At 42.7% G+C, this 26,734-nt stretch overlaps 1 protein-coding gene and 1 pseudogene across 4 annotated transcripts; one reads left to right on the top strand and one right to left on the bottom strand.

Moving 5' to 3' along the window:
• Nucleotides 1–1,573: 1,573 nt before the first annotated feature.
• On the bottom strand, nt 1,574–25,137 carry LOC135532480 (gastrula zinc finger protein XlCGF17.1-like). Of its 4 annotated transcripts, none has more exons than XM_064959981.1 (4): nt 25,033–25,137; nt 23,434–23,641; nt 13,916–14,161; nt 10,581–11,647 (listed from the first exon to the last, which is right to left on the bottom strand). In XM_064959981.1, exons 3-4 carry the CDS (start codon nt 14,016–14,018, stop codon nt 10,641–10,643), a joined length of 1,110 nt encoding a protein of 369 aa, XP_064816053.1. In that variant the 5' UTR covers nt 14,019–14,161; nt 23,434–23,641; nt 25,033–25,137; the 3' UTR covers nt 10,581–10,640. The 4 variants fall into 4 exon arrangements, 3 of the variants coding, with proteins under 3 accessions (XP_064816053.1, XP_064816052.1, XP_064816054.1); XM_064959980.1 differs by having other exon boundaries at nt 25,008–25,116; XM_064959982.1 differs by lacking the exon at nt 25,033–25,137 and adding an exon at nt 24,806–25,000.
• LOC135532484 (U2 spliceosomal RNA) lies at nt 9,573–9,745 on the top strand (annotated as a pseudogene).
• Nucleotides 25,138–26,734: the final 1,597 nt, after the last annotated feature.

Raw genomic sequence — 26,734 nt, forward strand, 5'->3', positions numbered from 1 at the left:
GTTCCCGAGTGGGCCACCAGAAACGCTGGCGAATGGAAGCGAGCGTACCCGAACGCCGGGGTGGCCGGCTAACTTGGCAGAGTGGGCCCACTGAAGAACGGCCGGACGAGTAGGAACGGGAACGAACAGAAGGTTCCTAGGACAAGCTCGCGGCGACGGAGTGTGAGCGAGTGCTTGCTTTACCTGCCTCTCAATTCCCCAGACAGTCAACCGACAACACGCCCCTCAGGGAGAATCCCCTCGGGGTCGGTGGAGACCTCAGAAGAACTGAAGAGACGAGATAAAGCATCAGGCTTGGTGTTTTTGAGCCCGGACGATAAGAAATAACAAACTCGAAACGAGCGAAAAACAGAGCCCAACGAGCCTGACGCGCATTAAGTCGTTTGGCTGAACGGATGTACTCAAGGTTCCTATGGTCAGTCCAAACGACAAAAGGAACGGTCGCCCCCTCCAACCACTGTCGCCATTCGCCTAGGGCTAAGCGGATGGCGAGCAGTTCGCGATTACCAACATCATAGTTACGTTCTGACGGCGATAAGCGATGAGAGAAAAACGCGCAAGGATGGACCTTGCCGTCAGAGAGAGAGCGCTGAGAAAGAATGGCTCCCACGCCCACCTCTGACGCGTCAACCTCAACAACAAACTGACTAGAGATGTCAGGTGTAACAAGAATAGGTGCGGATGTAAAACGATTCTTAAGAAGATCAAAAGCTCCCTGGGCGGAAACGGACCACTTAAAGCACGTCTTAACAGAAGTAAGGGCTGTGAGGGGAGCTGCCACCTGGCCGAAATTACGGATGAAACGACGATAGAAATTAGCGAAGCCCAGAAAGCGCTGCAGCTCGACGCGTGACTTAGGAACGGGCCAATCAATGACAGCCTGGACCTTAGCGGGATCCATCTTAATGCCCTCAGCGGAAATAACGGAACCGAGAAAAGGGACAGAGGCGGCATGAAAAGTGCACTTCTCAGCCTTCACATAAAGACAGTTCTCCAAAAGGCGCTGGAGGACGCGTCGCACGTGCTGAACATGAATCGAGAGAGACGGTGAAAAAATCAGGATATCGTCCATGTAAACGAAAACAAAAATGTTCAGCATGTCTCTCAGGACGTCGTTAACTAGTGCCTGAAAGACAGCTGGAGCGTTAACGAGGCCGAAAGGAAGAACCCGGTATTCAAAGTGCCCTAACGGAGTGCGCCGTCTTCCACTCGTCCCCCTCCCTGATGCGCACGAGATGGTAGGCGTTACGAAGGTCCAATTTGGTGAAAAACCTGGCTCCCTGCAGGATCTCGAAGGCTGAAGACATAAGAGGAAGCGGATAACGATTCTTAACTGTTATGTCATTCAGCCCTCGATAATCCACGCATGGGCGCAGGGACCCGTCCTTCTTCTGAACAAAAAAAAACCCCGCTCCGGCGGGAGAGGAGGAGGAGACTATGGTACCGGCGTCGAGCGAAACCGACAAATAATCCTCGAGAGCCTTACGTTCGGGAGCCGACAGAGAGTATAATCTACCCCGGGGGAGTAGTTCCCGGAAGGAGATCAATACTACAGTCATACGACCGGTGTGGAGGAGAGAAGTGGCCTTGGAACGACTGAACACCGTGCGCAGATCGTGATACTCCTCCGGCACCCCTGTCAAATCGCCAGGCTCCTCCTGTGAAGAAGAGACAGAGGAAACAGGAGGGATAGCAGACATTAAACAGGTCACATGACAAGAAACATTCCAGGATAGGATAGTATTACTAGACCAATTAATAGAAGGGTTATGGCGCACTAGCCAGGGATGACCCAAAACAACAGGTGTAAAAGGTGAACGAAAAATTAAAAAAGAAATGGTTTCGCTATGATTACCAGAGACAGTGAGGGTTAAAGGCAGCGTCTCACGCTGAATCTTGGGGAGAGAACTACCATCTAAAGCGAACAAGGCCGTGGGCTCCCCTAACTGTCTGAGAGGAATGTCATGTTCCCGAGCCCAGGTCTCGTCCATAAAACAGCCCTCCGCCCCAGAGTCTATCAAGGCACTGCAGGAAGCAGATGAACCGGGCCAGCGGAGATGGACCGGAAAGGTAGTGCGTGATCCAGAAGGAGAGGCCTGAGTAGTTGCGCTCACCAGTAGCCCTCCTCTTACTGATGAGCTCTGGCTTTTACTGGACATGAGGTGACAAAATGACCAGCGGAGCCGCAGTAGAGACAGAGGCGATTGGTGATTCTCCGTTCCTTCTCCTTGGCCGAGATGCGGATACCCCCAGCTGCATAGGCTCAGCATCCGAGCCGGCGGAGGAGGGTGGCAGTGATGTGGCAGGTGGCAGTGATGTGGAGAGGGGAGCAACGGAGAACGCGAGCTCCTTTCCACGAGCTCGGCGACGAAGATCAAACCGTCGCTCTATGCGAATAGCGAGAGCTATTAAGGAGTCCAGACTGGAAGGAACCTCCCGGGAGAGGATCTCATCCTTAACCTCGACGAGGAGACCCTCCAGAAAACGAGCGAGCAAAGCCGGCTCGTTCCAGTCACTAGAGGCAGCGAGAGTGCGAAACTCAATAGAATAATCCGTTATGGATCGATTCCCCTGACATAGGGAAGACAGGGCCCTGGAAGCCTCCTCCCCAAAAACAGAACGGTCAAAAACCCGTATCATCTCCTCCTTAAAGTCCTGATACTGGTTAATACACTCAGCCCTCGCCTCCCAGATTGCCGTGCCACACTCACGCGCCCGTCCGGTAAGGAGAGAAATGACGTAGGCGATGCGGGCTGCGCTCCTGGAGTAAGTGTTGGGCTGGAGAGAACACCACATCACACTGAGTGAGGAATGAGCGGCACTCAGTGGGCTCCCCAGAGTAACACGGCGGGTTGTTGATCCTGGGCTCGGGAGACTCGGAAACCCTGGAAGTGGGCGGTGGATCGAGGTGGAGTTGGTGAACCTGTCTTGTGAGGTCGGAGACTTGGACGGCCAGGGTTTCAACGGCATGTCGAGCAGCAGACAATTCCTCCTCGTGTCTGCCTAGCATCGCTCCCTGCATCTCGACGGCGGAGTGAAAAGGGTCCGGAGCCGCTGGGTCCATTCTTGGTCTGATTCTTCTGTTATGTACTTGAGTGAAGACCCAAAAGTGGTTTTAACAGAAAACAGAGTTCTTTAATGAAAAACAGGAATGGCATAAATCCTCTTCCAACGTAGTCAATGGAACAAAAGAACGTTAGTATAATGCAGGATGCACCTGCCAGGCAGACTCCGACAGGATAGGACAAGGTGGAAGCAAACGCGACGACAGCTTGCTTCTGGCATCAAAAACACAAACAAGAATCAGACACTGAAAGTAGCAGGAACAGAGAGAGAAATAGAGACCTAATCAGAGGGGGAAGAGAGAACAGGTGGGAAAGAGTGAATGAGCTAGTTAGGGGAGATGTAGAACAGCTGAAGAATGAGAGACAGAGAAGGTAACCTAAAAAGACCAGTAGAGAGAGACAGAGTGAAGAGAAAGGACAGGAACAGACATAACAAGACATGACAGATGCTGACGGGGTATAAAGACCAGCGGTAAGTTAGCCTACATGTTGGGGATGGGTCCCAATAAATGGACGTATGTGAAAGATAAATTATTCCCATTCCCCACGAATATACATGCAGGATTTTACAACATATTTGTGTATACCGACATCATATCCCATCAAAGGGTCGGAGACAGCTGTGTGCCCCTCCGGAGAACAGTTCAAAGGATGGGGACATAGTCACTGTCACCTACGACAAGCCACACTACGTACCTGTAAGCAAGAAATATATTGAAAACATTCTGGTTGAGCTTAAAACGGATCAGAACGAAAACATTGAATTTACTTATGGTAAAACGATTGTAAAACTCCACTTTAGACCCACCAAAACCTCTCTACATATATAATATTAGTATTATATATTTTTATAAACATAATACAAATACATTTAAATAGGGTTATGGACCATCAACATCTCGACCCTAACCGCTATGTCTCATACTATGTTGATCAAGTGGGTAATGGACAACTCGGCTATTATGGATCCCCGACCATGTACGGTTCGGAGATAGAAGGTATATTTCGTAACCTCTTTAGGATGGTTTTACCGTTTATGAAGAGAGGCTTCAGCATAGCCAACCCACATTTAAAATCAGTGGCTAAAAATACAGTAAGTGAGGTTGTAGCCAATGCTATGACCAGAAGGGCGTCACCAGATGCAGAGCATCAAGGAGGCTCGGGGCTTATGATGTTGTCTCGAAGACCAAAAAAGAGACCTCCGGGTATAAGACGCCGGCTTGCTTCTAAAAAGCGGAGGTTAACAGTTAAAAGAAACTCAGTAAGTCAAAGACGTGGTACAGTGAGGAGGTCTGGACCAAAAATGACAAAAATACTCTGAAGTATTTTCTAAAAGAAGAGTGCAACATGGCTCTTTTACACCGCATGTCCTCTGAAGCTGTAAAGACAGAGCTCGATATTTTCACGCCCCCCTTAACCCAACATTCAAATAGAGGGGTCCAGTTATGTGGAGATAGCCCCACTCTCTGCCATTACAGACAACGGTCCTATACAATTTTTCATACCAGGCCACGGTGACAACTATCTGGACTTCATTTGCGTCTAAAAGTGACCAAAAGAGATGGTACTAATATTGCAGGCGATGCCAAAGTGAGATGACCCAAGATGGCCGTCCGTTCTTTAGCTGTTGCCCCAACTCGGCTTCTCAAGAGGGGCAGGTTTCTTTTTAAACGCAGAGACATAGCTGTTACTTTTTAGGAATATACGCAGCCGGCCACTCCCATGAGGAGCATGCAGGTTCGTAGCCTCAGGTGTTCTGGAATATTTGCTTTTAAATCCACGATTAAATAAGAAAATGGCGCTTTGGTAGCGTCCTCATAGCTCTCCATAAAGTAGGATTTCCTTCCCGGGTACATCTGCTGAGCTAGGATGCTAATTTGCAGTTTGTCTCTAGGATTGGCGTTCAAACTGATGGTGCGGCTAGTTTTACCTTGGTGAAACACATTCTGCACCAAGTAAAGCACGGACAGGTTTCTATGATGAGTATATTGGGTAAAATTATTGGGCTATCTATTTTAAGGTTGTAATTACAATGGCATTTTGGGCATTTCTTGTTAATGTTACAACTGCTTACAGATTTACAGGCCTTGGGGTGCCATGTTTCAATTTTGTGTTTTTCGTAACAGTAGGTCGAACGACATGTGCGGTGGCAATCCTCACAGGGTGTCAAGTGTAAGGGTTGCATAGGACAATTTTTATCCAGACATACTGAACAGTTATAACGGCATGAGTGCCCCCCCCCCACATTCGGGTGTAGCCGGTATGGCAAGATGGACACACATATGGTGCGCCTAAAAACGCTGTGATGTTAGTAACGGCATAGTAATGTTCGTTTTGCACGTAAAAGTACAGTCTGAGGTTGGGGGTTGGGGGTTGTTTTGGAACTTCAAGAGAGCTGCATTAGCTCTACTGTGGTACAAAACCACAATCTTGATATTCAGAAAGTTTTCAAATTTGAGTATGTCAGAGAAAGCCACAGCATCCTGAATACCGTTGTAACGCCGCTAGATCAGTACATCCCGGGTTGAGTAAATGGGACAGACCTTTTGCAAAGCATAACTTATTACCGGGATTGTGATCGTTTATGAGGTAGGCCCTTTTATTGCTTATGATTTCTGACTGCATTAGGCTATCTAGTTTCCTTCTCTGCCCACCACCACCCTGGGGTTGACGTATTATTTGCACTACAAGCTCGAGGGTCCTATCGGCTATGACGGATACATTTGACTGAACAAGTCGTTCTAGCAGGGCGATAAATTGTTCCAGATCTGCTTCGCCATTGGTCAAAATAAGAGAGCCTGCATAACACGGTATATCTCCACAAATTTCCAACTGTAAGACATCACGTGGTTCGCCATAATCTCTAGCCCTGTCTAACAGTTCGTTCAGAGTGTCCAATATCATTACGTAAAACACAGCATAGTCAAGATTTTGATTCACCCATGCGAAATTGAAAAACTGTCGAATCTCTGTATTGTTGAATTGATTTCGGTACACAACACGAATACTTCTATCCATACCGTTTCCATCCTGATTTATTAGACCATTTTCCAATTCCTCAAAAACATCGTATTGCGTTTCAGACTCTTCGGACATGGGTGTTAATGTCTGGTTTTGAGGTGTGTGTTGCAGAATTAGATCTCAGGCTCTCGTTCATCTGGGTAAATAGCGATATGAGGGCTTCGGGAATCTGTGATAACAGGTTTTCATCGGATGGCCCTGACTCATTCATACGATTAATAATTTCTATGAGTTCGGCTGGAATCTGTGATAATATGCTTTCATCTATTGGTATTATGTCTGTTACCCCCGCCTCATTCATATGGTTAATTATAGCTTGGAATTCTGGCGGTATCTGGGATAAGAGGTTTTCAACTGTCTGGCCAAGGTCTGTTGGGTCAGCCATTTGGATAATTAATGATGTGTGTTCTTGGGTTATTCTGGAAGGATCTGTGTAACATATATGCTTTTAACGCTGGTATTTGCGTTTTTTTAATCGGATTGCTGTTTAACATACGTGGAATTGCTCTATGCCAGAAGGATATATCCTGACGGTATTGGCGCTCTAGTAAAACACGCATACGTCTGTGTAGCAAAACCTTTCGGGATTTTAGAGCCCTGGAAAAGGCTGTGAAAAACCTAGCTTGTTCTATTTCAGATCCATCTGTTGTCACCACAGAATTGGCAGAATCAAGAAGGTTGGCCGCATCCCATAATAACCGGTCGTCTGCCTCGGAAATGTCATTTATAACGTTGAAATCCTCCGGTTTGGTTGTTTCATTGGGAATGTTCGGTGAGCCGGAATCCTCCGGGTGCTCCAGATGTGTGAGGTCTTTGGTGCCGTTATACGCCGGGGAGGAGTCTGAAAGAAAATAATACATACAAAATAGGTTATTAAACATAAAAATATGTTAGATAAAAAATGTCAAATACATTCCAGGTATAATACTATATATTAACAATACATAATTAAATTATCTCAGCTTTTTTGACGAGGGCTGTTCTGACAAATCGCGTAAACGGGGGGGGGGGGGGGGGGGCTTGACTTTTGTCACCAAGAATTCCCGATTCCGCCAGGCCTGTCTCGTTGGAGCCTGAAAAAACATTATTTGTCCTTGTTTTAACATATTCAAGCCTAAAAATGTATAAATAATAATATATATATAATGGTTTCATACCGTGTCCATGGAGCGCCGTCTCATAAATTCCCTGTCCTGTCGTACTTTTCCGGAGGGGTGAATTCTGAGCAATGTATTTGCGCCCGAGTTGTGCGTTATTTGCTTGGGTTAGGAATATGGAGCGAGCTGGTGGAGGTTTCCGGGGGAGTTGACCGGACGTTTAAATCCTCTGTTCTCGGTGTGTTTGAAAAAACGTTCGTACAGTACGGGAGAATTGCATCTGTGTCATCGGATGTGTCATCTGCTCTTCCGAAGCAGTTCAGGGTCCACATGGACCCCGTTATTCTTCTTGGCTGTATGTCAGCTGTAAACACAAAAATAGCTTTTAATATAGGGTGCACACGTTTTGTTTTGAATGTATAAATATTCGTGTGTATGTGATTATTGGATTTACGTCTACAATAATGTGACGGGGTTTGGCTGCATGCGATTTGCTCCTGAGAATCGCCGTCTAACGCTGTCTGTTCCAGATCATTTATCCCTCTGAGCAGCTGCGTAAATGTTGGAGACCCTACAAAAGTTAGATAATATTAACGTTAGATAATATTAACATTTTATACGATAAGAATACGTGCATTGACCCACGTTTAAAACACATATAACTCCATGTTTAATATTACAATAACATCCTTCATGTTCAAACAATTCCAGGCATCCAAATCTAATATATATTTTTCATTAACTCACCTTCAGAAAGCTCCATTAGGACGGATTCACAGATGATCCTTTTAAATGTTCAGTCCGATAACTATTCGGTGTTGCTGGCCTGTGGGTTTGTAGCTGCGCTAAAGCGGTGCTAACATAGTGGATCGGACACTCGCTCCTCCGTCTTGGCTCAAAAGGAGAGATAATTCGGAATGCATTTACAGCGCATGTTGGGGTGACGTTTTTTCGGGCGATATCCTGTATGCAACACCCTGTATATTTTGATTTAGATTACAAAGGTATGGATTTCAAACAACAGGAGGGGTGTCGAGACAGTAAGACGTGGCCCTTTTGATTTCCTACATCCTCAGGGTTAGCACATTGGTGGGTGTCCGATGTAAATTTATAGACCGGGGTGGGGGCACCGTTAGTATATGCGCTGATTAGAAATATCAATGTTTACCCCCGGGGTCGGTCTAGACATGGTGTATTCTTTCTGGGGGCAGGTTGACTTTTTAGCCTTCACATCCTCTGGAGGGTGAGATAAATTAGGATTTGAAAGGCATATGTGTTAATGAATCGAAAGTCCCCATTTTAAGAGACGCCGGCACACTTTTTGATGGGGGATAGGCAGATATCTGTACATACCGTTTGCATGATAGTGCAAACCTTGGTTTCAAACGACCCCTGCAGAGAGAGCCTTGAGTGAAGATGCCTGGGCATTGTTGAACACACACCCCCTACCTTTTTGTTTTTGAAACACACACGCGCACACCAGCACACACACACACACGCACATGGCTTTTCCGTAAATCTTTTTTCTTCGCTACAGACCGGGGTGGGAGAGAAAACGAGAGCTTCTCATTCATTAAGGGGTGAGATACCATTTTAAAACCATTTTATTTCATTCAAATATTAAGTACATACAGTTTAAAACCTCTACGGGATTGTTGTCCCTAAACCGGGATGATTGTTGTTAACGTGCTCTAATGTGACTAGAATGACTCTGTATACAGCAGCCAACTTTCCGGGACAGGCATGTCTTTATATGGTCTTTATTTATATTCTTGTTCATTCTTGTTAATCTAACTACAGTGTCCAATTTACAGTAGCCATTACAGAGAAACAATACCATGCTATTGTTTGAGGAGAGTGCACAACAACAAAACACTTATCTCGGCAACTGGTTTAATACATTCCCTCTGAAGGTAAATAAAATACTTACATTCAGTAATGTTGCTCTGATTCGTCCTCCTAATGGCCTCAGAGATAAAATGTAGCATAGGTTTGATTGATTTAAAAAATATATATTTTAAAATGTAGGAACTGGGTTCTACAGTTTGAACCTCTGACGTACACTCTAAGGGAAGTCTAAGCTGAGACGAAGACAGCATCTTTAATCATGTGGTTCAATATATATTTACCTTTATTTTACTAGGCAAGTCAGTTAAGAACAAATTCTTATTTTCAATGACGGCCTAGGAACAGTGGGTTAACTGCCTGTTCAGGGGCAGAACGGAGAAATAATAAACAGTAGATAAACCGACTAAATATGTGAATAAATACCAAATACTTCACCTTGCCCTTGTGCTTCCCATTCCCTTCCCATGTGTATGAAAAACATTCATACGGGTAGTGTTTAATTTCCTTTGGGGGGGGGGGGGGCATTCATAGAGAAATGAAAATACAATTATATTTTTTAAATCTGTTCTTATCAGTTTAATATCTGACACGTCCCCTATCTGGGGACCATATATGAAATAGATTTTTAGAACAGGGAGATGGAATAGGGGCTTGCTCCGTCCACTCCACGCATCGACCTGGTATTGCAGTACCTCCAGGAACGGTGCTTCCCCTGTCGTTGTAAATATAAATCAGGCGTTGATACGTTTTCATTGGTTACATCTCTCTCAAACAGCACAGATGTGTTTCACTGTAGAAGCACTGGTCCTCTTACATTTTAATTCCAGGTTGCATATTACAATATTTAAGGGCATATCAGATTGTCTGTTCTGACCATAACAGTCACACCAAGCATATGGTTGGTATAAGATTGAAATGGGTGATTAATGTACCTATGAAATAGCTCCCCAATACCATCTGATGTATATATTTAATGTATTACATGAATGGAGACCACAGCCCTTCCAGCAATACATTTAAATCATGTTTTACTGTGATTGTTCCACCCTTTTTTATTTTTTATTTTTATTTCACCTTTATTTAACCAGGTAGGCTAGTTGAGAACAAGTTCTCATTTGCAACTGCGACCTGGCCAAGATAAAGCATAGCAGTGTGAACAGACAACACAGTTACACATGGAGTAAACAATTAACAAGTCAATAACACAGTAGAAAAAAAAATTGAAAATGGCCCATTTGAGAAAAACGCTCCAGTCAGAGCAGGAGTAAGGTTTCACTCAAGTATTTAACTAGGGAAGGGGGATACCTAATCAGTTGTACAACTGAACGCATTCAACTGAAATGTGTCTCCATAATTTAACACAACCCCTCTGAATTAGATGTGCAGGGGATGCCATAATTGACATCCACGTCTTCGGCGCCCGGTGAACACTGGGTTAACTGCCTTTTACTGGGGCAGATGACAGATTGTTACCTTGACAGCTCGGAGATTCGATCCAGCAACCTTTCAATTAATGGCCCAATGCGCTAACCACTAAGCTACCTATGTATATGTATGAATATGTTCATGAGTTTTCAGGTAGTCCAGTCGAGAAAAACCCTTTCCACAGTCAAGAGCAGAAGTAAGGCTTCTCTCCTGTATGTATACGCTCATGTGTTTTTAAGGTGCCCAGTTGAGAGAAACTCTTTCCACAGTCAGAGCAGGAGTAAGGCTTCTCTCCTGTGTGTATACGCTCATGTGTTTTTAAGGTGCCCAGTTGAGAGAAACTCTTTCCACAGTCAGAGCAGGAGTAAGGCTTCACTCCTGTATGGACACATTCATGTTGTTTTAAGTGGCCCAGTTGAGAGAAACTCGCCTCACAGTCAGAGCAGAAATAAGGCTTCTCTCCTGTGTGTGTACGTTCATGTTCTTTTAAGTGGCCCAGTCGAGAGAAACTCGCCTCACAGTCAGAGCAGAAATAAGGCTTCTCTCCTGTGTGTGTTCTCTGATGACCTTTTAGCTGAGATGCTGTTGTGAAGCATTTTACACAGTCAGAGCAGGAGTAAGGCCTCTTTCCTGTGTGTGTTCGCTGATGAACTTTTAGGTGAGATGCTGTTGTGAAGCATTTTACACAGTCAGAGCAGGAGTAAGGCTTCTCTCCTGTATGTATACGTTCATGTGTTTTTAAGGTGCCCAGTCGAGAGAAACTCTTTCCACAGTCATAGCAGGAGTAAGGCTTCACTCCTGTATGTATACGTTCATGTTCTTTTAAGTGGCCCAGTCGACAGAAACTATTCCCACAGTCAGAGCAGGAGTAAGGCTTCTCTCCTGTATGTATACGTTCATGTTGTTTTAAGGTGCCCAGCTGAGAGAAACTCGCCCCACAGTCAGAGCAGGAGTAAGGCTTCTCTCCTGTGTGCACTCTCTGATGACCTGTCAGAGCCTTTAATGTTATAAAATTCTTCCCACAGTCAGTACAGGAATACAGATTCTCAACTGTGTGAATTTTTAGGTGTATTTTTAGCTTTGAAAGATTTGGGAAAATCTCTTTACAATGTGGGCAGTGGTGAGACCTCTTAGGTCTGTGATCTTCCTGCTGTTGCTCTCTGGATGTAGAGAATGTCTCAACATGGTCTCCTGTGTGAACAACATCAGAAGAACCAGTCAGTTGGTGTGATATACAGTGGGGAGAACAAGTATTTGATAACCTGCTAAATCTGCAGTGTTTCCTACTTACAAAGCATGTAGAAGTCTGTAATTTTTATCATAGGTACACTTCAACTGTGAGAGACGGAATCTAAAACCAAAATCCAGAAAATCACATTGTATGATTTTTAAGTAATTGATTTGCATTTTATTGCATGACATAAGTATTTGATCACCTACCAACCAGTAAGAATTCCGGCTCTCACAGACCTGTTAGTTTTTCTTTAAGAAGCCCTCCTGTTCTCCACTCATTACCTGTATTAACTGCACCTGTTTGAACTTGTTACCTGTATAAAAGACACCTATCCACACACTCAATCAAACAGGCTCCAACCTCTCCACAATGGCCAAGACCAGAGGGCTGTGTAAGGACATCAGGGATGAAATTGTAGACCTGCACAAGGCTAGAATGGGCTACAAGACAATAGGCAAGCAGCTTGGTGAGAAGGCAACAACTGTTGGCGCAAATATTAGAAAATGGAAGAAGTTCAAGATGACGGTCAATCACCCTCGGTCTGGGGCTAAATGCAAGATCTCACCTTGTGGGGCATCAATGATCATTAGGAAGGTGAGGGATCAGCCCAGAACTACACGGCAGGACCTGATCAATGACCTGAAGAGAGCTGGAACCACAGTCTCAAAGAAAACCATTAGTAACACACTACGCCGTCATGGATTAAAATCCTGCAGCGCACGCAAGGTCCCCCTGCTCAAGCTAGCGCATGTCCAGGCCTGTCTGAAGTTTGCCAATGACCATCTGGATGATCCAGAGGAGGAATGGGAGAAGGTCATGTGGTCTGATGAGACAAAAATATAGCTTTTTGGTCTAAACTCCACTCGCCGTGTTTGGAGGAAGAGGAAGGATGAGTACAACCCCAAGAACACCATCCCAACTGTGAAGCATGGAGGTGGAAACATAATTCTTTGGGGATGCTTTTCTGCAAAGGGGACAGGACGACCACCGTATTGAGGGGAAGATGGATGGGGCCATGTATCACGAGATCTTGGCCAACAACCTCCTTCCCTCAGTAAGAGCATTGAAGATGGGTCGTGGCTGGGTCTTCCAGCATGACAACAACCCGAAACACACAGCCAGGGCAACTAAGGAGTGGCTCCGTAAGAAGCATCTCAAGGTCCTGGAGTGGCCTAGCCAGTCTCCAGACATGAACCCGATAGAACATCTTTGGAGGGAGCTGAAAGTCCGTATTGCCCAGCGACAGCCCCGAAACCTGAAGGATCTGGAGAAGGTCTGAATGGAGGAGTGGGCCAAAATCCCTGCTGCAGTGTGTGCAAACCTTATCAAGAACTACAGGAAATGTATGATCTCTGTAATTGCAAACAAAAGTTTCTGTACCAAATATTAAGTTCTGCTTTTCTGGTGTATCAAATACAATGCAATAAAATGCAAATGAATTACTTTAAAAAATTTAAAAAATCATACAATGTGATTTTCTGGATTTTTGTTTTAGATTCAGTCTCTCACAGTTGAAGTGTACTACCTATGATAAAAATTACAGACCTCTACATGCTTTGTAAGTAGGAAAACCTGCAAAATCGGCAGTGTGTCAAATACTTGTTCTCCCCACTGTACATGTCAATCAAATGTATTTTATGAAGCCCTATTACAGCCAAAGTTGACAAACAGCTTTACAGAAACCCAGCCTAAAATCCTAAAGAGCAAGTAATGCAGATGTTGAAGCAGTGGGCACAAAAAAACTCCTAGAAAGAAGGAACCTAGAAAGAAACGTAGAGAGGAACCAGGCTCAAAGTGGTGGCCAGTCTTCTTCTTGCTGTACCAGGTGAAATATGTATTCATATCAGTAGGTTGTACAATCAAAGGGGGAATAAAACAATTCTACAAGTGGGTAAAAGTTTAAAGCTAAAACTATGGCAAGGGTTGTGAAAATTATGAGCCATATCTTCCCTTCACTATCACAAGGGTTAGTAATTATACAGACTCATTTCATAGAACTTTAAAACACAGGAAGTTTGTCTACTCCACTTCTTTAGTCGACACTCTGATATCCCAGTGAATAAAACAAATGCTGACAATACTGGTGTCAAACCATGAAAGTGTCAGTAGCATGAAATAACATCTACCTTCTCATTGAAACAGTTCATCATGAAACAGTTCTACAGCATCTTTTCATACACAGTGGGAAGTTGGAATGAACAAACTTAGTTAGAACCTGCTCTTACCATGAGAAACACATGTTCCAATCTTCTCCTCCCCTTCTTCATCTTTAATGTTGACATTCAGTTCCAGTGTTTGACTGCAGTCTTCCAGCTTCACTGATGCCATCTCTGGATCCTGAAGTGCAAACTGGGCTCCACTGTCACAATCAGGACCCAGTGACTGTGAGTTTGGACTCAGTGTGGAAGGAGAGCGGCAGGCTTGGTTTGTCACTACTGTTGATGTTACCGGCCTCAGACTTAATTCTAGTCCTGTAGTAACAATGAACAACAGACAAAAAGTTATTTTCTAAGACAGTTCCGGCACTTTCTTTATTCTCTAAAAACATATTATATTAATTCTTGACTTGGACTGAAATAGATACCGGTACTGTTTATATTTAGGTGCAGGAGCTCCACAATACTGTTGAGCTAATATTCTATAAGAGGAACATGAGCTCAAAAAGTAGACATTTGAGGTGAACTGTCCAAGTCAAGCACTGATCTCATTTCAATAGATCTGGTAGCTAAGCATTGACAACACAACATGGATTCATTCACATTAGACAAAGTATACACTCTAAAATCAGGCTACACAACTTAAGTGTACTTAATCTATAGTAGATTTCCTCAATTTACATCAATCCATAAATTACCATTTAGTACAAGGTTGCAGTACGTATTGGGCAGCACTATGTACCATTTTCCTGAATAACCTTGTCTTCACTGTATTATTGTATCAAAAACCAATAGTAAAAATAAAAAATACCAAACGAGTTATGACCTGAATGGATTTGTTACCTAGCATGGTATTACATGTTCTTTTGATATTAGACAGTATAAACATGTTATTACATACCAGTAGTAAAAAATAGAGACACAAATATTGTCTTCTTAACATCACAGTTCTGCCCATATCTTTATTCTGAAGAAGGTTGCGTGCCTGCCCAGAACTTCACGTTTCCACTCACGACCAACTATGGTAGTGAGTACCCCAACTATGGTAGTGAGTACCCCAACTATGGTAGTGAGTACACCAACTATGGTAGTGAGTACACCAACTATGGTAGTGAGTATACCAACTATGGTAGTGAGTATACCAACTATGGTAGTGAGTATACCAACTATGGTAGTGAGTATACCAACTATGGTAGTGAGTATACCAACTATGGTAATGAGTATACCAACTATGGTATGGTATGGTGAGTATACCAACTATGGTAATGAGTATACCAACTATGGTAATGAGTATACCAACTATGGTAGTGAGTATACCAACTATGGTAGTGAGTATACCAACTATGGTAGTGAGTATACCAACTATGGTAATGAGTATACCAACTATGGTAATGAGTATACCAACTATGGTAATGAGTACACCAACTATGGTAGTGAGTATACCAACTATGGTAGTGAGTATACCAACTATGGTAGTGAGTATACCAACTATGGTAGTGAGTATACCAACTATGGTAATGAGTATACCAACTATGGTAATGAGTATACCAACTATGGTAATGAGTACACCAACTATGGTAGTGAGTATACCAACTATGTTTTCGTTCTGATCAGTTTTAAGCTCAACCAGAATGTTTTCAATATATTTCTTGCTTACAGGTACGTAGTGTGGCTTGTCGTAGGTGACAGTGACTATGTCCCCATCCTTTCCGTCTATATTAACTGTTCTCAGGAGGGGCACACAGCTGTCTCCAACCCTTTGATAGGATATGATGTCGGTATACACAAATATGTTGTAAAATCCTGCATGTATATTCGCGGGGAATGGGAATAATTTATCTTTCACATACGTCCATTTATTGGGACCCATCCCCAACATGTAGGCTAACTTACCGCTGGTCTTTATACCCCGTCAGCATCCCCTGAGATTTGTACACGTTTATGTATAGGGTTGTACATCAGGAATATGTCCATATTGTTCGGGGTTAGGAGTTCATTCAACTCTGAGACGATCCTGTCGACGGTTCTATAGAATCCTTTTTTAAGCTTAATAAGTTTTGCAGGTTCCGATATCCCTTTGCAATAAAAATCACGGTCCTTATCTTTGATATTATACCAACTATGGGGGTATGTCATCTCGCTGAGACCTACTTCCCAGGCCTCTGATAACTATAGGCTTTGGAAAATTGGTTGTATAATTCTAACTCTGATTATTTCGACGCATTTCTGGTGGAGAGTCAGGTAGAAGCCAGTGTGTCCCATGATGCAGTCCTGTGTACATGCGAATGATGGGGTATTTATCATGCACGAGGGTTTAAGTTAACCCCCGATGCCTCCACCACATCCTGCTCTAATACCCAACTGTTGAACTTTTGGGGCCAGTTTTTCCAGCGGACCAGCACCCATTTTTTTTGGACCCTTTTCTCTCTTTTGATCTAGTATCTCCTCCACGTGAAAGACTTTGTCTTTTCCCAACTGTACCTTCTGTAATTCCTTCTCATAAAAAGATCCCTCTATAAGCTCCCCATCATAATATTTTAACTTGTAGACCTGGGGTATGCGTGGCAGACACTGTGGGAGCAAGATGTACATATAGGGAGAAACATAATACTGTACCACAAGAGATAGATACACTTAGAGTGCATTTGCCATTCTGGTAAAATGCATTGTCTATTGTATAGGACAGGAAGCCAAAGTAAGGCCATGAGAGCATAGGACAGCTGGACATACCAAGGTCAGAGGGACATACAAAGGAGGGGGTCAGCCAAATAACCAACTGATGGACATAGGTCATATATTTTTAGGACATGAAGAGAAGAGACACATAGTCTTCTAGTCCTAATAAGGACAAGCTAAACATAAGGGGCCCATAGGATAAGATGGGCATGTATTATTTTTGGGACATGAAGAGGTCCTGTCACCATTATAACTTGACTGAAAGCAGATAAGGGCGTTATTGGGCGTGAACAAGCAGGAAGCACAGATTGAACGATAATGGTGGCAGATGGACTGAGGGAAGTAACTTCATTTGCATGTGGGATGGACTCATATGTTGTATGTGTATAAAAACAGAACCAGTGATCTGGAAAAGCGTGTGTTCCGCGGACCATCTAGGCTTCTGATATGTTTGTATTAAAAGCCTATTATTGAATTCACAAGTTCTTGTAAGTGTTATATTTTGTAACGATCCTCCAAGACAACACTCGGCAGCGGCAACTCATCGCTGCTCATATTTTTAGTCTAAACACCCCTCAACTTGGATATACGCACCAAGTCCCAAACTATGAATTTAAAAAAAAAATAAATTCTTACGGCGAAGGGGGAACAAACCATAGACTTTTAAAGACTTGAAGAAAAGAGTTTTCAGAAGAGACCTCGGAGGGCTTCATACTTATACTCTTATGGCAGCTGTTGTTGTATCCCTTCACTAAACCTTGAACTATATCGATATATCTATGCGTGTGGTGAGCTGTAAAATATCGCCACATCCGCTCCTTCAGAGTTCTGTTAAAGCGTTCAACAACTGAAGCTTCAAATCCGAGCCTGTAGCAAAATGTACTATATTGTGCTTCTTCATGAGTTTCTGAAAAGTATTATTAAAAAATGATTTTCCACCATCAGTCTGCACTTTCTTGGGGGCTCCTCCTTCCTTCAAGATAGGGTCAAAGGCCCGGGTCACCTCTGCCCGCTCTTATTTAAGCCCCTTACAAATGCTTTTTTAGAGAAAATATCTGTAACCGTTAGCATGTAGCGATTTCCATCATTTTTATCTGCAAGGACCTGCATGTCACATAGATCCGCCTTTCTTACAGGTTTTTTGGAAGAAAATGGACATATATGGAGGAGCATAAATAATATAAAAGAGAGATACACTTATAGAGTGCATTTGCCATTCTGGTAAAATGCATTGTCTATTGTATAGGAGAGAAGACCAGAGGAGGCCATGAGACTATGGAACAGCTGAGCACGCTAAAAACAGACCACACGAAGGGAAAGTGACACATAGGCGCCTAGGGCAACTGGACACACTAAAGATGGAGACACATAGTCTGCTGACCCTAGATAACACACAAACAGATAACAGAGGAGTATAGCTGAACACGCTAAAAACAGAGGAGACACATAGTCTGCTGACCCTAGATAACACACAAAGAAAAGAATGCATTTAGCTGAGTGAAGGGAAAAAGCAAGGGTCTTGTCATCATTATAATCTGACGGAAAGCAGATATGGGCGTTATTGGGCTGAACAAGCAGGATGCACAGATTGGGATGTAACTTCATTTGCATGTGGGATGGACTCATATGTTGTATGTGTATAAATCAGAGCGAATACTCTGAAAAAGGTGTGTGTTCCGCGGGGCACTCCGGCTTGCTATACTTTTGTATTAAAGCCTGATTGATTTCACAAGTTCTGTAATGCATTGTATTTTGATCTGATTTTCCACTACAGTTTATGGAGACCATATGCATCCTGCTCTGATAACCACTCATTTAGAATGGCTTAACCGGCTACCTGTTTCTTCAGCTATAGCTCTCTGTAAATGTTCCTTACCCCCATAAGACCCGGGGTTAGAGGGATTATAATAAATGTTTTTCAACATCTGCTCCGCCATCCTTCTTGCCTCTCTGAGGTACAATAACGTTAATGAGCCACTTTCAAATAACGACAACATTTCATTTTCATGATATAATTTTTATTCATGCATCAAGTATTACGTATTCAGACAATTCAGGATTCTTTGCAGGATACATGTCCCAGTTTTCTCAACGATCACAGCATGCAACACCCTGTATATTTGGTTTTGATTTACAGACTTGTGTCGCTGAATGTTTAAAACACACATGTCCGTTATATAAGCATATAAACAACAAATATGATACACGTTACAATTAAATGGTGTTTCAAACAAATAAAGTAAAATCTTAGACAAAGTTGTTTCTAGTTCTTCAGAATCATCCACAACATGATTCATGATTTGTTCCATTTTCAGCACACGCTCTACATTAACCCAGGCATTGTGTTGTGTAGAACGATACATCGTTCACTTTATTTTCAATAATCTGATGCATAACATTTGTAAGTTCTCTCAAAAGAAGACATTTATTTATTATCTCTAACATCGTATACACATAGTTGCCCATTGCATTACATCTAAATAACAAAATGTCACTCGGTCTCTTGGGGTTTATTGGGCCAGAAAGTCATCACATCAGCCAACACAGCTTCCCGGTATTTATTGTCATCCAACAGGGTGTGTCGGATTTCTTTGAGTTTATCGTGGATGTAGATTTCCTCCTTCAGTTCATGTAGGAATGCCGTGGTTACCAAGTAAAATCTGGGGATAGACGGCACAAGACCCATAGACTCCAGGGCTCTGACCAGCGATGGTATAAACCTGCAGGACCACAGTCTTTTCACCAGCTCCTCAAATTGGTTGAAGAAGTAGTATCTTGGCGGGTCATATACGGCGCTTGCTGGGGTGATTGATCTCACAACCGATGCATTTCTCTCTTAAATATTCTCCAATCACCAGGTCTAGAAGTGTGGCTACAGAGGCCTTGATGGTGTCCACAAAAAATAGTACTGACTACCCCATCAAACACATCCTCAGGCTGTGTACATGTAGGGGGTGTCGTGGGTCTCGCCAGGGGGGAGTAGAAAGCCGGGCTGCGAGGCATAGAGTCCTTAGGGTCTGGCCCCCATGTCGTATCGGAGTTCTGGTATGTTGTATGAATATCCATGGTGTATGATGAAATGAAGAACTGGAGGCTTTAAGGGCACTCATTTTATTGTTGAACCAGTCCTTTGGGTATCAGGGCGTGGTTAACGCAACCGCATACTCAGTTGTCTTCTGAGGCTGTCCCTTCTGAGGATGTACCTTCTTGGGGCTCCTTTGAATCAAAATCCTGAGGATTTGTATATATTATGCACTTCTTTACACAAACAATGCTCTGCCGCAGTTGGCTCTGTACAAAGAGAGCGTCCAACAGCTGGAACATTTTCAATTCCATTAGATTCCAAATTTGAAAAGGAATAAGCATGCGCAACCTGAAATCCCCACCATCACAAATGTTTTGGTTGCGGGTTTCCTCGTTGCCGAAATAGAACTCCACGTAGCCACATGGAAGTCCATTCTTTCTTTGTATTTTCACCCTGTGAATTATTCTTCCTGAGGAGTCAGGGGCACCTTTAACAAGCTATACCCCTTGGTGATAAGGCTCAGTTCGGGACACACAACCTTGCGAAAAACCGTCCAGTCTTCAAGCCCGTAGTCCACTCCTATAGTCTGGTCTGTATATTCTTCTCCTACTGTATAAAGGTTCACTCTACAGGCCAGGTAATCAAACCGATACCCCGATTGATGTCCATTAGACATCAGCACTTGATCTTTCAGCGTAGTTGCGGGCGTTATTTGGGTTCTATACACACTTAGAAACCGCTTTTTTTGGCGCATTGTATATTGTGGCTTGATACTTGGCCCTTTCTCGATGTTTTAACCGAGGTCCTGCTTCCGTTGTTACAGTCATCACAGCTTTGCCACTGATCACAAAATCCATGCTGATTTTAAAAATCTTGTTTAGTGTTCTGGGGACGCATGTCTTGTTCTGGGCTTTATTTATAAGGCGTCTGCCAACCCCAATACCCCAGGACATTCATGTTTCATAGACAACAACCCGTCGATGCTGCAGGATTTTCACCGTCTCCATCCGGGTCGTCCCCAAGGCCGGTGTCGGCGCGCGGCTCGAGGGGGGGTACTGTCATGACTTCCACCGAAGTCAGTCCTTCTTGTTCGGGCGGCGCTTGGCGGTCAACGTCACCGGTATTCTAGCCATTGCCGATCCACTTTTCATTTTCCATTTGTTTTGTCTTTGTTTTTTTCACACCTGGTTTCAATTCCACCATTACAGATTCAGTATTTAACCCTCTGTTTCACACATACATACGTATCTGATGGCTGGTATTTTGTTGCCGGGCTTTGTATGAACGCCAGTTTATTCGTGGTACCGGTATATTTCACGGACCGTTGTATTGTTTCTATACCCGTGTTTTTTCATGTATTAAATACCTTGTCCATGCATCTCAACTCTCCTGCGTCTGACTCCTTTTCACCAGTTACCCAAAGCCTTGACAGGAACATGAGCTCAAACAGTAGACACTGGCAGTTTGTCCACTTCACTTCTTTAGTCTCCTCTCTGAACACTCCAGACAGCCCAGTTAATAAAACAAATGCTGGCAATACTGGTGTCAAACCATGCAAGTGTCAGTAGTTGTGATGCACCGATATGACATTTTTTGCTGTATCACATCCGGCCATGATTGGGCGGCGCACAACTGGCCCAGCGTCGTCCGGGTTTGGCCATCATTGTAAATAAGAATTTGTTATTAAATGACTTGCCTAGTTAAATAAAAGGTTACACAAACACACCAAAAAGTTATTTTGTTGGCATTTCCATATGTCCCCATTACCAGTAAAACATCAAAACCTATTTCCTCACTTACTTGCTGTGCTGTTTCCTTGTTAATTTGTTCCGTCGTTTCATTCTCAACCAGGATTTCTATGGAACGCCGTTTGGGTGTTTGTGTGTCAAAAAACAAGCTTGTTGACCAATCAGGACCTGAATATGACTGCCCGTCACATAATAATTTTACGCGTTCATATTTTCTTTACGTAGTTATTACACATTGATTACACAATCACTCGAATTTCATATGTCAACGATTCATCAATACGTATGCTCTGATGCTGGTCATAAAAAAAGCTAGCTAACTCATGGATGCAAACAATGTTCTTCCCCAAAAACATCGCAAACCGACATAATCTGTGTCAGTAGCTATAGTCAGGGAGTTAACTATAGAGCTAGGTATCATTATCTAAAATAGCCTTAATTTATAAGACGGTTCTTATTTGATTAATGGTGGTTGGACCCATCTATGTTAAACTAGCAACAATAAGGATTAGCCACAATAGTGGAATTTGCAGTTAGCCTTCAAAGTAAAGGTAGGGCATAATTCTACTATTTGTAATCATTTGCATCACTATCAATGACATACCTTTATTTTGAAAACAGCAAATTCCACTTTTGTGCTAATCCTTATTGTGGCTAGCTTCACAACACATAACCCGGTCCGGTCGAGCATCACTTGCCAGATGAAGCTAGTTGGCTGCTTATAACGGAAGCTTTGGGCAACAGGGTTAAGTAGCTGGCTAACTGTTTATTTTCATGAACTGAAATTCAATTTCAATAGGCGAACAACAAGTGGCAACCTAGCTATTGTTTTCAGGCTGGTTGTATTGATGCTAACGTAAACTCGTACATCGCCTTGGTCCGTACAATTACCCTTATTTTAGCGCCCCAAAAGCGTAATACTTCCAGATCAACTGTAATGTCAATACCATTGTAAAGCACAATTTCTCCCCTTTCCAATATTATCAATTACATGACGTAAACGCTGCCCGTTTCTGCATAATTCAAGCAGGCAATGAGCCCTGTGGGGTCTTTTTTTAAATGGCGGGTGGCGAAGCTAAACTAATGCGTGATAGTGAGAGGGAGAGATTTTGTGTGGGAATATTGCTTTTTTTCACTCGATCTGTCCAACTTATCGCCTCTAAAATGTCAATAAAACACAAAGAGTTTATATAAATGTTTTATTACATTCCTATTTGAAGGTTTGTGTCGAATTTGAATAGGGTTTTTAGGGCAGTGCTAAAGTGATCTTAGAAATAAACAGGGGCTTTGAGAATGCTGATCGCATGCAATGATGACGCAAAAAAATGACTAGGTATCCTCTCCTTACTCCCGTCACTGTCCATTTCTTGTTTTTAAAACTATAAGAGAAGTGCTACACCTGGTGGAGAGAGATTGTAAGACATAAATAGTTGCTTTATGCATGCTTTTCGTTACGGCATGACACATCACGATGTAACGAAGGGTCAGTTTCTTTCAGCTTTTCTCCAATACTATGGAGCCATTACCATATCTTTCAACGCTTACATAGAAACGTAGTTCACACCCCAGAATTTGAAGTCAACACAGTCGCTACAGTCCCATTAGTTTTCTTTGCAGCCTCGTTTGAATGTTGCGGTTGCGCACATTTGTACGGAATGGGGTGAGTTTACATTAGTGTGTAGCGGTGCTTGACCAGTCGGCGAAAGCCAACATCACCCACCGTAGAGAACGGTTGGTTGTCAAGGGCAATGAATTCCATTTCTTGGCTTTAACAGATTTTGCCTTCAAGTGGTCTCAGCTGAAATGTTCTTACTCTTTCAAATAACTGCTCGATCCACACAGCAGACATGGTGGGGTAGGATGGGAATGCTGTGTCGCAAAAGTTTACGCGGGTTCATTACGTCCTGTACCTACGTTATATTGGTAGGTATTTACGTCAGCTTTGACATCGGTTTTGCACATCAGCGTTAAACTAGACACGTGATATGATCACCGATATATTGTGTATCCCTAGTCAGTAGCATGAAATAACATCTACCTTCTCATTGACACAGTTCATAATGAAACAGTTCTACCGCAACTTTTCATACACAGTGGGAAGTTGAAATAAACAATACACACTTAGAACCTGCTCTTACCATGAGAAACAGATGTCCCAATCTTCTCCTCCACTTCTTAATCTTTAATGTTGGCATTCAGTTTCACTGTTTGACTGCAGTCTTCCAGCTTCACTGATGCCATCTCTGGATCCTGCAATTCAAAATAGGCTCCACTGTCACAATCAGGACCCAGTGACTGTAGGTTTGGACTCAGTGTGGAAGGAGAGTGTCGTGGAAATACCGGAGCCTGTAAGTTCAAAAAGACTTTATTACAAAGTAATAGAACCCGAGCTGGTTCATGAAGCAAGTATCTTTCCAGCGTTGGCATACACTCGTTATAGTTTTCCTCCTTACGCAACTCCTCTTTATGTTAATGATTCATCCCCTCTGCCATTTAGCCACCATTATCTTTTTGCCTTGCACTAACTTTAGCTTGGTTTCACATTAGGGCATAGATTCCATTCATAGCAATGGTACAAAAATAGACAGATATGCACACTCCCAAGACAGGTGCATGTAGGGCATAGATTCCATTCCTGGCATAACCATAGCAACAGTAAACATGAAGCCATAGCAATGGTACAAAAATAAACAGACACACCCACTCTCAAGACAGGTGCATGTTTAATGGTGCCTAATGACCTAGACACACATATAGAGTGCACTTATTCTGCTGACTACTCTAAGATGTATAATGTGCACACATTTACTTTAAAATTCCCAATAAGAGGCAGGCTGGGTTTGTCCTCACTGTTGATGTTACCAGCCTCAGGCTTAATCCGAGTCGGCCAGTAGTAATAAATAGAAACGGATACAAAGCAGTAGAAATTTGAGGTGCTGGTACTCAGCTCCAGTGAGCTCCTGTCCAATTCAAGCACTGATCTAATTTCAATAGATCTGGTAGCTAAGCATTGACAACAAAACACGAGTTCATTCACATTAGACAAAGTATACACTTTATATTAGGCTACAGAACTTAATCTATAGTAGATTTCTGATTTGACATAAATGACTCAAAAAACATTTAGTACAAGGTTGCAGTATGTTTCAGGCAGCACTGTGTACTATTTTCCTGAATAACCTTGTCTTCCCTGTATTATTTCAATCAAAAAACAATATTATTTTCGTTCACACCATAGTAACATTTATAGACAGACAGAAACAACTGAATGTCTCAATATTAGTACACGTGTAGAAAACTGATAATCGTTACATTTATCTCCAAAACAGTAGTGCAACCGTAAAATGGTCTCTCTGCTGCACCCTCACTGCCTGCACTGAAGTCCGTTGATGCAGAGCGAGAGGGAGCCGCCATTTTACCAGCTCGTGAATTTTAACGTTACACAAAACCAAAAACGACATGTTAAACGAACCCAGAAATCTCAAATTATTTGATCCTTAATGAGATTACCTTGACGAGATACATCCACTCAGACAAACCCAGAGTATCTATGTCAATTGTAAAAATAAAAAATACATTTAAAAAATGATCACGTTCACTCACGCGGTTTGGCACATGTTTTTCTTCTACCAAACGTGATAATAACTTGACGTATTTGTTACCTAGCATGTTATGACGTGTTCATAAGATATTAAAACGTGCTATTACATACCAGTAGAAATACATTTGAAACGTACACAAAAGTTGTGGTCTCGACTGCACAATTCTGGCGTGTCCTTTATTGTGAAGAATGATGTGCGCCTGCGTGGAATTTCCTGTTCCCCCACTCACATTTTCTAAACCCAGAGACGCAAACAACGCGAGACTTCAGAGAACGCTTGTGATGCGGACCAAGCCTGGGTTTGTGAAGTCAATGAGAGAAGTGAACAATTTTGATACTTGCAGTGGTTAAATGGGGATCCTAATAAATACCAAAAATATTCCGTCGGTACACACTTGAAACATGGTCATTATTTTATCAATTTCATAACTGCAGTGGTTTATTCACAATCCCTCTCACTGTGTATCTTCCATATCGCAGCATCACATGAGTAGGCAGACACTCTTCACTCTTCCAACGAAACTCCAGATATAACACATTTTATCGGTGCCCTGCTCCAAAAAACAATGCTCTCTCCTTCTGCTCTTCTGAGACGCATGAAATCAAAACCACTACTGGTCACTCTGACTGATGCCTCCTTTACCATCTTCCTGACCTCAAATGATCTCCCAACAATACATAATTGTTGATGAATCGCACTCCATAAGAAACCGATGTTCATTTACAACTTTTGGCCTGTTTGCTCCATTTTTCGTCGTCTCTGTCTTCCATTCAATTCATTCTTACCAATTTTACTCAACTTGGAGCCATCAGACTCGAACAGCACTTCGGCTTCGCCATATTTCCCTACCCAAAACCAGACACACCACGCTACCGACTAACTCCTGCATGTAGAATCCTGCATTGAAAAAAAGCCAACATCTACAGGTTAAATGGGAATTTCACGCTGGCTTTGCCATTTTCAGCTATATCAGGTCCATCCAGCATGGACTTTATTTCGCCCAAAATTGTCCGTCTGTTTTGATCCAAATATAGCTAATGTTTGTATACTCCATGTTTCATATGTTGGTCATTTTTGCTACCATTTTCTCTCCGCTTACTCTTGTAATTAGTATGTCCAGATGTAACAAATGTAATTATGACCTCAGCTAATGTCGTCATGTACATTAACTTAATGTAATCATTGGCATGTTGTTTTGCCCAGAAGAAACAAATACACTAGATTACATCATCTCTACATCCTGTTAATGTAATTATTGTTCCTATGTTTTCTCAGCATACATGACATTAACTCCCGCTTTAGCGGGGTGCGCGCAGGCGACAGCCTGTAATAACCCAGTAATAACCATAATAAGTCACATGAATAGACATCAAAATCACTCAACCATCCTAACATAATACATCATGTAATGTTCTTATTTAGTGTTCAATTTCAACTGAACCATGATCATATATGTCATTTGTTTGTCTTCTCAGGTCTTACAGCAAGTAAAAATGTATGAACTAAAACATTTAGTCATTACCAGCAGGTTCTGTCCTTACCATCACCGTTCATTATGTGGTAGCAATGACGTGGTGGGAATAACAATTTTACGACATTTGGTCATAAATAGCAGGGATTCTAGCATGCTAACTCCAGTTGAACAGCTGGCATACAATGTACCCTAAATACACATAATTAAAACTATTTCAAAAATTTACATAATTTGATGAAATTATAGCCTATTTGGTAATGACCAAATAGACTCCATGACTTCCATGTGCTCCACTGTCACTATTCATATCCATGGTAACCAAGTACACACTTTTGAAAAAAAAGGGTTATTTTCATGTCATTT

Source organism: Oncorhynchus masou, unplaced genomic scaffold, assembly GCF_036934945.1.
Source record: "Oncorhynchus masou masou isolate Uvic2021 unplaced genomic scaffold, UVic_Omas_1.1 unplaced_scaffold_1881, whole genome shotgun sequence".
NCBI lineage: Eukaryota > Metazoa > Chordata > Actinopteri > Salmoniformes > Salmonidae > Oncorhynchus > Oncorhynchus masou.